Genomic DNA, 12,409 nt, shown 5'->3' with positions numbered 1-12,409 from the left:
TCGCTCTTACCCTCAAGACGTGATTCTAAGCACGAGCAGTAGAGTTTGGGCATTCGCTTGCTAGACAGTCAAAGCGGCTTAGGGTGCGCTGGGAAGGCAGGGTCTTCCTCCGGGACAGGTATCTTGTTCTCCTCGCCGGGGCTGAGCTGAGCGGCGCGGAAGGATGAAGGGATTCCCGGTGGTCGCGCGCTCCCTTTCGGTGAGGTCGACTTGGAGGCGTTGTGTGCGGTGGGGGAGAGGCACAGACGGTGGCGACAGCGGTTGTCCGGGCCCTGGGGGCTGTGGGCGGGCCTGACCCCAACCAGGCCCCAGGTGGCCAGCGGGGCTGGTGGGCAGTGGGCGGGCGGGCGGGCGAGCGGGCTGCGTTTGTGTCTGTGGGGCTGTCGGCGAGGGGCGTGAGTGGGGGTCAGGGCCGGGATCGAGCCGGTCGCGCAGATGGCGGAGCGCAGCTGAAGGTCAGACAGGCCGCGGGCCGGGCCCGGGGCGGCCTGCAGGCCGCTCCGTGGCTGAGAGGTCCAGCCGGGGCGAGGGGCTCCCCGGGGGCTTCGTCCGAGGCCTCTTCCGGCAGCGGCCGAGAGGCAGGGCCACCCATGTGGCCGGAGGGAGGGGAGGAGCGGCTTCTGAGGGGATCTTTTCTCGCTGGGGAAGCTTCAGCTGCCTGTGGTAAGGTGGTGGGTGCCCTTGGCAAGCGGGGCTCTGCTTCTCCTGGAGGCGTGGAGGGGTCAGAGGGCTTATTCTGCTGCAAAAAATCTCGTTGAGCCGGCTGACAGCTGGAATATAACTTGTATTAGATCTCTGCTGGAAATGCTCTCCTGAGTAGGATAGCAAATGACTTCTGAGTTACAGTGTGTTTGTAAGTCAATTTTAGACATGCACTAGTAATTAATAAATAAGTAGGCGTAAAGGTTAAAAGAAGGTGTCTTAACAAATTTGTGGTGGGAGAAGAGAGTTTTTCCTAGACTCATACATTGAACAGAGTCTGTGGCAAAGCAAGGATAATTATGGCATTGGTATCCCTACAACTGAGTGCAGCAGTGTTCTGTCACTCAGTTTTTACTTTGAGACGTAGAGGAATGAAGTTATCTTTCTAATGTAAAAAGAAAAGCAATATATACATTTATTTTACAAGTATAAGAAACTTCCAAAAAGGGTGGAAGGGGGTAGCATTTCAGATTCAAAATCAATAGTCATGCCATTTCTGTTGCCAGCTACTGAAGGGAAGGCTCTTGCGATGTTCACTTCTTCAATTTGAAAGCCTGCTTCTGGTTATTATTCTGCAGTTTGGGGACTTGTATACGTGTCCTTTTTGTATACAGCAGTCTGTTGATAGGTTCGTGTTCTGAGAGGTGACTCGTTGGGAGTTGAACTGCCTACACCTAATAAATTAGAGAGTTATCTCCAAAGTTGTGCTTGCAAATGTGGATTGCTGTAGCTGTTTGTTCAGTTAATTGCTGTACATTGGTCCTACAGACTATATAGTATCAGTAGAGATTACCGCTGCACAACAACAAAGGGGGGGGAAGCTTTCTTACAGTGCTATTTCTCAACCTTCCAGAGACCTTGTGTGTTAGTCATTGCATAGGTTCTAACAGTGATGTAAAAAAGGATCAGGGCAATTACAAGGGAATCACCATTTTTACTCTGGGACTTGAAGTCATTCATTGTATTTCTACTTTCAAATGAGTTGCCTTTTTCAGTATGTAATGGAATATGTGATGAACTAATTCAGGAAATCCATTCTCCTGTGCTTTCTCCTCTAGAAGAGACTTTACTCACTTAAGGTAGCTCCTAAAGTTGCAACTTCAGCAACTGCAGAACGAGTGAAATTATCTCCAGAGTCGGAGGATCTTGAGGTGAGTATAAACGCTGTTTTTTTTTCTTTCTCCTTTTTATTTATCTTTTAAAACTCCGAGCAGAACTGTGACAGTACTTCCAGCGGATGACTAAACCAAATTTTTTCTTCTTAAAATAGATCACAAAATTACCAAATGGCTTAGTTATTGCGTCTCTGGAAAACTTTTCTCCAGCTTCAAGAATTGGTGTGTTTATTAAAGCAGGCAGCAGATATGAAACCGCTAGTAACTTGGGAACTGCTCATTTGCTTCGTCTTGCGTCTAATTTGGTAGGTGTTTATTCTCTTTGTTATTATGTTGACAGTACATGAAATGGTGGAAGGATTATGATTGCAAAAGAAACGATATGGTAAAATTTAATGTAAGAGATCTTACAAAGCGGGAAAGAATGCACAGTGATTCTTGGTTACCTGGTTCAAATGCAGGAGAAATGATGTTGCTTCTTGCAAGATAGGCAGTGATATTTATTTAGAATTATGCTCTCTGGTGGTGTCTAAACTATATATATATGTATGTATAAAAAAGTCTATAACAAGCTATGCACGTAACTCATTTTATTTAAGCTGCAGTAAAAGTTAATTTGGGTGGCTGATACAAATTCAATTTTGTGTGTGTGTGATATTTCTGAATAGTTTTGCTTACTACTGCCATCAAGATCTTTTAAGCTCCTTGTTTTCCCTTCCTCTTTTATGTCTCACTTTAGTTATACAAGATGCTGTGGTGGCAGATACATGCCAGCAGGTTCAAAAAAGAATCGGACAAATTCATTGATAGCAGGTCCTTAAGCAGTTGATAAAGGAGCAGCTCCTGTAGGTCCTACAGGAATACCACTGAATGGGTTGTGGGATGTTATATTTAACCAGCTTTGTCTGTTGCCACTGTCGGGTATAGAACGTTGGGTTAGATGTCCCATGGGCTTGACCCACTGTGGCCGTTCCCCTTGTTCCTGTTTACCTCAATTGCTGCCTGGCTCTAGCTGCAGATGTAAACGCAGCCTCTCTCACACACCAGCCAGGCTGTGATGTTTACAGCTGACATGGCTTTGACTGCTGTTGTGTGGCTCAGCCCCCATCAGTTTCAGGCAGGAAAAAAACAAAAAAAAATCCCAGCTGTTCTATTACCTCCTTCCTGACTGCTGCCCGAAGTTACTTTCCCCAGACAGCTGTCAGTGTTAGTAGTGTGTGTAGGCATTCCTTGCCCTGGCTTTGTCAAGCTTATCTAATTCAAAGAATCCTATTAAATGTTCAAGCAAACCTGGATCATTATAGATGGGCTGGGAAGCAAATATGTGACGAATTATGGTGGAAAATCAGAGAGGACGACAGAAATGATCAGAAGTAGGGATGCAATAAGCTGGCTCAACTTTTCAAAATGGCTTCTGTATAATTGAATAAACAGAAACTGTTTCAACTTTGCCTGGGTACTGAACATCCTCAGGCAAATCTATTCTTAAAATAGCTCTAATTTTAAGTTGCAAATTTTTTTTTTTTTTTAAATAGACTACTAAAGGAGCATCTTCTTTCCGGATTACTCGTGGCATTGAAGCTGTTGGGGGTAGCCTAAGGTTTGTAACCATGTACAAACATAATTTGCCTTGGTAAAATGCAAACAAAGTGTATGACTAAAGGAAACTTAAACCAATAAGCATAACAACATGTAGCCAGATAAACTCAGTGTAGTAACAGTACTTGAATGGTGAACGTTGACAAAGAATGCCTTCTGTACTTCTCATTCTGTTAAGGTTCAAGAGTGCACCCATGATTGGTACTTCAAAAACACCCTTCAGTTAACAAAATGTACATATTGTGTACCTGGAAGAAATATAATTTGTCTAGAAAGCCTAATGTTCTTTCTGCCTTTTCAGGCCTCAAGATTAAACTTCCTGAAGTCAGTAGACTTTTTTTTTTTTCCCCCCCCTCCTCCATCTTTTGTGAATAGATACAACTCATCACACTGCGATTTTGGGAACATTCAGACAGTAGTTGGCTTTCGTGATTTGAGAATTTAAAGCCTAGAAAACAAGCCTAAGAGAAATAAAAGAGGGATCTCGGTGTGCCTGCTTTCTTGCAATGTATCTTGAAATCATCCAGTAAGATTGTTTTTTATAGAATTTGGTTTAAAGCAGTGTTTTATATAACTTGAGACTCTACCATTTTTGTTCCTGTTAATAACAAATGTGTTGAAGCAAGTGGAAGAGACCAACTATGTTTTCTGCCCAAAGAGAATAACTTCTTAATTGCATTAATACATACATAAATTTTTCTTCAAGTTTTGCTATTCAGCCTTATTTGTTGTTTTATCATGTTGAATTATCATGGCATCTGAAATTCTGATGGTCGACACTTGTATCTTAAGTATGCAAGTAATAACGAATCTTAGTTTGTTTCTGCTGTGTGTGTATTAGCACCCCTTTAAACAGTCATCTCAAGCAGATTTAAGGTTAACTAGATATTCTAGACAATATCTTGCTGACAGATTCAATCAGTGGGGTATATGTATGAAAATCCAATTCTCTGTTCTCTGCTGAAATGCATTTTGTATTTTTTCTCATTTAGTGTCTACTCAACAAGAGAGAAAATGACATACTCTGTTGAATGCCTGCGTGACTATGTGTAGGTATCTAGATATACTGTAAACTGAATTGTTGCATTCTTTACAAACTGCTCTGTAGTAAAGTAGAGACCTATCATTTTACAGGATAGGAGTAATAGGAGTAATACCTATTTTCATGTCTTTGTAATCAATAAATTACTGTAATATTCAGCTTCTGTATCACATTACTGAGCATGATACAGAAGATATGGAACTGAAGTCAACTTCTCATACTTTGTACAGCACTGCTAATAACTACTCTCTTAACCTGCTTACAGATTAGTTTGAATAGCTTTCAACTTGAAAAGAAATACAGGCTACGTCTATTGTGTTTAATGCCTGTGTAACTTTTGTTTATCTAGTGATACAGTAATGGAGTACCTTCTTAATGTCACCACAGCACCAGAGTTCAGACCATGGGAAGTAACTGATCTTCAGCCACAATTAAAAGTTGACAAAGCAATCGCATTTCAGAATCCTCAAGTTGGTAAGTGTATTTTCTGATGCACTGCATTGGCTTCATGGGATTCTCTTCAAAATGAAAAACTTCAGAGAAAACAGTTTCCCTTTTGCTCTGTCACATGACCATTTCATTTTTCAGCTTTTCCCCATTGACAGGTATAGTCTTTCTGTTGTTACGGAATTTTTTTAATAAATTCACAGGTTTTTCCAGCCCGTGCATAACAACATTTAGCAGCTTACACCATTCTCCTTGACAGCTTCTGTTTTACCTTTTTAATTTTTTTAGAAGTAGAACCAAAGAATGTGCAAGTCATGACTGTTGTTGACAGTATATTTGCAGAAGCTTGTGTTCTGAAAACAAGATTTAGGTATTACTCATTGATGTGGAAACAGTATTCTACAAAAGCCTTCTTGAGTTTGTATAGTTATTTTGGTATAAAAACAATATGTATTTTCATTACATGGAAGATGGACTACAGTTTTAGGTTTATAAATTTAGATTTGTGGGTTTAAAAAGAAAAAAAAAAGGGGGGCAAACAAAGCCTCAGCCAAACCAAGCGTATTCCACTGTATCTTGTGTTACTTAACTCCAGTCATCCCAGTTCACCCAGGTAGTTCTGCACAATAAACATCATGTGTACTACTCTGTGAAACACACATTCATAACCCATTGAAGGTGACAACACAATGTTGGGCTTTGGAAAATCTTTGGCTTATATTGAAGTGTTACTATTTTTTAAAATCTGAATCAAGAACAATATTTGTTTTTTAAACTTGTATCAACTACAGGTTGGTAATTTAATATTTTCAGTTACTGTAATTCAGAATTATGAAGAAAGGACTGTCATCTTTCTCTTGAGAATATATTGAGAATATCAAACAGGAATGAGTAGAATGCTATTGGATGCAAGAAAAAAATAGTGGGAAGGGAATTGAAGATACTAGTATCCTTCAGCTGAACAGGGAGATAGATGAGACATCACACAAAGCTACAAATAGTATTATAAACAGCCTGTTCTTAAGTTCAAGACCGAGGGATGCTTACAGTAAAGATGATGATTCTGAAACTAATTAAAAGGATGTTGGGGTTTGTTGCTCCCTTTCCCCCAAACACTGATTGCGTTTGTAGCTTGCTGTTGAGGCAAAAGTGTTGAGCATATGCAAGTTATTAGATTTTTTTTTTTTTTTTTTTAAATAAGTTACGAAAGAATAGAAGCCTTCAGACCAGATTCTCTTGCCCGAGGATTTGGATGAAACTTCCATGTGTATTGGATTATTCTAGACCCGCTTTTGCAGATGTTGTTGTCCTTAAAGTGGACCACAGCTCTGTTTCACTGGAGTAGCATTTAGTTCCATTCATAATCTTCATTAAAAGTGGCTCTTAACGTTAATCATCATCAGTGAAACTTTGTTCCTCTTAGGAGTGCTGGAAAACTTGCATGCTGCAGCTTATAAGAATGCTCTGGCAAACCCCTTATATTGTCCAGATTACACAATTGGAAAAATTACTTCTGAGCAGGTAGGATTGTTTGTATTGTGTTATAAATCTGTTTCAGTTTCTTTATCAAGGATAGATGAAAGAGAAAATTAATTTAGTAAATATACAATCAGTATTTACTATCCTATTAGTCTGGTGTTAAAGTAATTTATTTCCATGCAGCCTTTAGTATTGGGTACAGAACTCGCATTTGCATTTAGAGAGGTGGTTAATGTCAGTGGCTTCCTGTGGATAGGAACGCTGTCAATGAAATGCGAGTGTTTTGTACAAAAGGGTTTTGTAGTTATCACTGGGGAATGCATAAAATGCTAGTCTACAGACAGTTCCTTTTGGAAGCATTGGAGCTTGGTGCATTAAGTAGTATAAGGCTGAACAGTGGATGTCAGAAACACACTTGCCGTCTTTATACAAAATACCCTAAAATGTGAATTTATTGTTGCAGCTTCACCATTTTGTACAGAACAATTTCACAAGTGCAAGAATGGCTCTTGTAGGAATAGGTATGTATGTTCTTTAATGGACACTGCAATTCATAAGGGAAAACTACTTTAGAAGCTTGAGTTCTCTGTAGAACTAAAATGTTACAGTACACTTAAAACACTTTTATGTAACTGCTGTAGCTTTTCAATGCCATACATTACTTGGAATAAACTATTGTACTGCAGGTGTAAAGCACTCTGACTTAAAGCAAGTTGCAGAGCACTTCCTAAATATCCGAAGTGGAGCTGGTATTTCTAGTGCAAAGGCTGTCTATCGAGGGGGTAAGTATGTTTCCTGTATCTGTTAAGAATGACTGATTTTCTGTTTATTATAAATTTGGTATTACTCGAAGTTGCAACTGAAAACTATATAGCTGTACTAAATGCTGTACATGGGAAGTGACAGATCAGAGGCATCTCCCATCTAAATAAGTAGAGGATTATTCCCCACTGTGGAAAGTTCTGGGATAAAACTGAACCCATATCTCCAACAGAGCTTTACCTGCAAGATCATTTATTCCCTAAAATGAAGAACAAGCTGGCATATAGTTTCTCTTGGCATTTTTGGGAAGATTCCCTTAAGAATAGATTAAGGACTGTCTAGAAGTGGTGGTAGGCTTTCTTTTTAGGGAAGATCTATTAGAAAGTCATTAAGTTTTTCATAACAGAGAAAGCAATGTTTAGCTCTTTCAGAGCAGTATCTTGTACTAATACCAATAGCTATTCTTCAGTTGGAGTATCGGATCACTCTGTAAACAGATGGGAAGAATGAAGTTTCCAACATTTAATATTTGACTGGAATAACTTTAGTTTCTATAAAACAGGATAAATATTACTATGAACAGAAGGTACGCTACTTTTACAGATATTTGTTACATGGAGGCTCACTGAGTTTTATCATCTCATACTGTGCATGGTTTAGGGTCAAGTTCAAATAAGGCGTAGTAAGGTACTTGGTATTGTGCTTGCAAGAAAATTGCTGAATGTAAAGGACTTCTTAAAATGACCTACAGCCTACTAACAGCTTCTTGCTGTCTTCCTGAGTGGGTATGCAGTAACTTCATAACCTGGCTTCTCTCTCATGAAACTAAATCCTGTCTAGAAATGTTTCCTTTCCATGCCTCTGACTGTACAGTAATTTCTGTCGGAACACTGCATTACCTTTTATTCTGTTGTCGTATTTTTAGGAGAAATCAGAGAACAGAATGGTGATAGCCTTGTCCATGCTGCTATTGTAACAGAAGGAGCCGCTGTTGGAAGTGCAGAAGCAAATGCGTTCAGTGTTCTTCAGCATGTTTTAGGTGCTGGACCCCTTATCAAGAGAGGAAGCAATGTTACCAGCAAACTGTCCCAGGGTATTGCTAAAGCAACTACCCAGCCGTTTGACGTAAGTTCAGAGGGTTACTGTACTCTTATATTCTAGGTAAAACATATTATCCTTCGAGAGGTTACCGCCTCCAGCTAGAATCTTAATTAGCTCATTCTTGCACAAGTCACAATGTTTCAGAGAAGGCTTTCCAATCTGATCTTTCCTCTGCACAGATGCAGTTTAGCTTCCTGAATTACAGTATTTTAGATCCTAATAGTAATTATTTTGCTATGCTTGATGCTGAGTTGTTCTGCTACACAGTTGATGATCATGTTTGTTTTGCAGGCTTCTGCATTTAATGTTAATTATTCTGATTCTGGGCTCTTTGGGATTTATACCATATCTCAGGCTCCAAATGCTGGGGAGGTGAGTTGCTGATTAGTATTTAAATATGAACAACATAACCCTCAAACTAGTATTTTGATTTGAGATAGTGACTGGTTCCTCTAAAAAAAGTCAATTCATCTGGTTTCTTGCATAAGAATGCTGCATGTGCAGTTATGACTTAGCTCTGTAAGCTGGGAATGAGACTTGCTTTCTGGGAAGTACAAAAGCCTAATACAAACTAGAGCTAGTAAAATACCTTGAATTGCTGACTGTAATTGCTGATTTAAATGTGTAAGCCTAAGCATATCGTGAGGAACATGCTGGCTCTTGAAGCTGGCAGAACTGAATACTCTCATGAAAAATGGTGAGACCATACAAATTAATGTGGTGGTGCAATTTAAATACACACTGGTTTTTGTGTCTCACTTGGGCATTTATTACAGTGTTTTTAGTTTTGTTATAAGGCTGTTCAGAATTGAGTTCGGGCAGACAGTCCTAACAGTGTCAGCTGCTCTCCACCAAATTTTCTAACATGTCCAATAATAGAAATAATATGTTAAAATTTAATGTGGGAAGAAGTCTTAAATGATTTAATTTTCCTCAGGTCATTAAAGCTGCTTTGAACCAGATAAAGGCAGTTGCTCAGGGCAGCGTCACCAATGATGATGTCACAACAGCAAAGTAAGCGCATGAAGAACTCTCTTGTGTTGTAAAGAGAATTTCTTAACATATAGCTACTTGTCAAACACTTAGACTATTCTGTACAGTGAAGCTTATCGTTGTCCTGTAACTGTTTCCATGGGGAACTGCTCACTTTCCTGTGTTAAAACTGAAGTGCTGTCAATACTCTGTTTTTCAAAGCTATACTGATCTCTGCTAGTGGTATTTCCTAATAAAAACTTGTTAGATATTGTTAATGTTAATGTAAGAAATTAGCAAGTATCAGCAGATGCTGTCATTTTAATCATACTCTGTAGTATTAAGATGTATTTAAATTAGAATCCTAAATTGCATTATTTAAGTAATTCCCTTTACAGTTGCACTGCAGCAATTCTCAAAACAATTATATTAAGCAATCTTCTGCATCTTCAAAGAATAGTAGTAATGAGGGTCTGCAAGTGTAAAGCACTGAATTAATGATGTTACATCCAAGTGCTCGAAATACGTGCCCTTAGGAATATTTGAGATAGGGGAAAATAACTATTAGAGATAGAGTAATACCAACAAAGTGTTAGAGTTTCTAATTTATAGAGGGTTGTGCACATTAATTGGTGCTTGATCTCCAAGTAGTGTTAAACTGCACTGAGCCTCTTAAAACTGTAGTTGTGCAATACAACAATATAGTACAGATTCACTCAAGTAGCAGAATTAAAGTATTGCCTGTTGCATACATGAAATACAAGACTCCACATAAAGCTTCATTACACAAAACATGATAACCTAAACATGACTGGTTGTACTTGAATCACTAGTAGCTAAATGGTGAATTCTGGACCTTTATATTTAGCATTATTAGTTTTGTGTTGTGGGTTTTTTGTTTTGTGGTGGTTTTGTGGAGATGGGTTTTTTCCTAACAAAGCTGCCTACTATTACGGAGTTACACACAGTGCTGTGGCTTTTTTTTTTTTTAGCTTCCCTTCTGGAATGACTCAGCATGTTTTCTATATTGCTCTTTTCCCTTTAGTGGCCAAAAAAAATGCCCCAAAAACCAAACTTGGGTTCAGTGATATTTGCAGTCTTGCAATTCATTCAAAAATACCAAGCTACTTAATCGTATTTTATTGGAATAAACCATTTACTGCCATTTTGACTTTTAAAAAAGAATAGGACTAGCTTATAAAAATAAAATTTTTCATAAGTAGCAGTGAGACTGTGTGAAACAGAAAAAACAGTATAAACTTGCTGCCTTTTAACAGAACATGGAACTATTGCACAAAGTGCCTAACCGTTTACATTCATTGCTGTTTTGTCGTGTTTGACAAAATTGCTCTGCATGCTTCTGTCCTCTATGAGAAACGAATCTATTTTAAACCTCATTTTTAAACATAATAGATAAGGTTTGTCTAATTCCTGGGGTACCTGCACTAGTCAATTCAGACAGAAACAAATTCTGAGCTAGAAATCTTCTGACTGTGTGGGGTGTCTGATCGTTCCAAGGCAGTAGGTGTTCAAGTCCCCTGTCATTTCATGCTTGGGCTATTCGTGGTACCTCTTTCCTAAGTACAGAACCCTTCCATACTTGTAAAGAAACACATTGAAAAATGGAGAGGAATCTTGAAAGCCTAAAAAGCACTGAAAAGTCATTGCACTTGTGGGGGTGGTGGGGAAGATAATAACAGGATTTACATGCTCACTCATCCTTAATGTTTTTTTTGATGGCAGAAATCAGCTGAAAGCCACCTATCTGATGTCAGTGGAGACTGCAGAAGGGTTACTGAATGAAATTGGCTCAGAGTCATTGGTTTCTGGCACACACACATCACCATCTGTTGTTGCTCAAAAAATCGACTCTGTAGCCACTGCTGATGTTGTGAATGTAAGTATGTGTTGGCATCTACAGGTGTTCCTTAATCACTGTGTAAGGAGTTTTTTTATACAAAACTGGTGCTCATTTGTGTGTGTCTGTAAATACACATGTATACCATCTCTAAAAAAAAAAAAAGCGCAACTAATTTACAAATCCCAGCTGGCTCTCTTTTTATGTCTTTACTTATTTTACTAACAGAAGACCCTTTAAGCCAATACACTGTAAAACTGGTATAGCTGGGAGTATGTGAAATTCTCATCTAATTCACTTAAACTTACCAAAACTGCCAACTAGTATTCATGGAAAACTTGATACTAGTTCCAGTGCAGGCACTTCTTGTGTCAAGGCTTTTACGATTCTTGAGTCTAGTATATTTGGTGTGCTTAATAAAACAATTGGGCTTTCAATGATAAATTGACATAACTGCATTGCTATCCCAAATTATCTTGTTGCTTATATTGAAGAAACTTTATAGAGAAATTAATCAGAGAAATTCTAAAATAGAAAACTTGTTTTTTTCACAGTCACCACTAATTTGTGTTGCAGTAGCAACTAGCAATAGATTCAGTAGTAAGAAGAGATCCACTGTATGTTGTGGTGTAATAATTATTGTAGGAATAACCATTTTCAAAGAGTTTATGCCTTTTATATCTGACTATCATTCTGCCATTCCTGGTCAGATTACAAAATAATGAGGAGCTGAATTAGAAGCAAGTAAGTTTAGACAGCAAAAGGAAAATTGTTTTCCTGATGTATTACAGTAGTGTTGGGATTTGTTTGTTTTAGTAACTTGAAGCTGAGGCTATGAGCAGCAAGATAAACTCTGTTGTAGCAAATTATATCCATCTTTCTGATTTATTTTTCAGGCTGCAAAGAAGTTTGTCAATGGGAAGAAATCAATGGCAGCTAGTGGGGACTTGGGAAATACTCCTTTTCTTGATGAGTTGTAAAAACAAAACTGGGATGTGGAGTCACAATGGACCTGAGCTCTAAATCACCTATGTTCTAAATAAATTACTACTAACTTGTTATTTATGAATTCAGTTCTTTCAGAAAGTTAATCTGGAGTAATTGTGGGCTTGCACTCATCAAATAAAGTGCTGAGTTCATACATTTTGTGTTGAGTTTTTTCCACTGAAAATGGTATCTAATACTGGTAAGTCTGGCTCTGTACACTGAAGGTAAAACTACAGTAAGAAAATAAGGTGACTTCTAGTCGATGTAACAAATAGATATATAAAAAACAATCACTGTGCTGCACACATACTCTAACTGCCGCTAGATGTCCATGTATTCTTGTAT

The 12,409-nt window shown here is 38.5% G+C and overlaps 1 protein-coding gene across 1 annotated transcript; it reads left to right on the top strand.

The window, feature by feature from the left end:
* Positions 1-163: 163 nt before the first annotated feature.
* Positions 164-12,057, top strand: UQCRC2 (ubiquinol-cytochrome c reductase core protein 2; the record flags this gene model as incomplete). The annotated part of the gene is made up of 14 exons (XM_082006610.1): positions 164-199; positions 1,761-1,853; positions 1,973-2,122; positions 3,353-3,417; positions 4,409-4,465; positions 4,808-4,932; positions 6,329-6,426; positions 6,848-6,905; positions 7,071-7,166; positions 8,072-8,271; positions 8,539-8,619; positions 9,185-9,261; positions 10,963-11,116; positions 11,974-12,057. The coding sequence occupies 14 exons, from the start codon at positions 164-166 to the stop codon at positions 12,055-12,057; spliced, it is 1,374 nt and encodes a 457-aa protein (XP_081862736.1).
* Between the last annotated feature and the right edge of the window lie 352 nt (positions 12,058-12,409).

This window comes from Phaethon aethereus, assembly GCF_964289735.1.
Source record: "Phaethon aethereus genome assembly, chromosome: 15".
In the NCBI taxonomy this organism is placed as follows: domain Eukaryota; kingdom Metazoa; phylum Chordata; class Aves; order Phaethontiformes; family Phaethontidae; genus Phaethon; species Phaethon aethereus.
The sequence above is the reverse complement of the archived record's forward strand: the minus strand, read 5'-3'. Positions and strand labels throughout refer to the sequence as shown.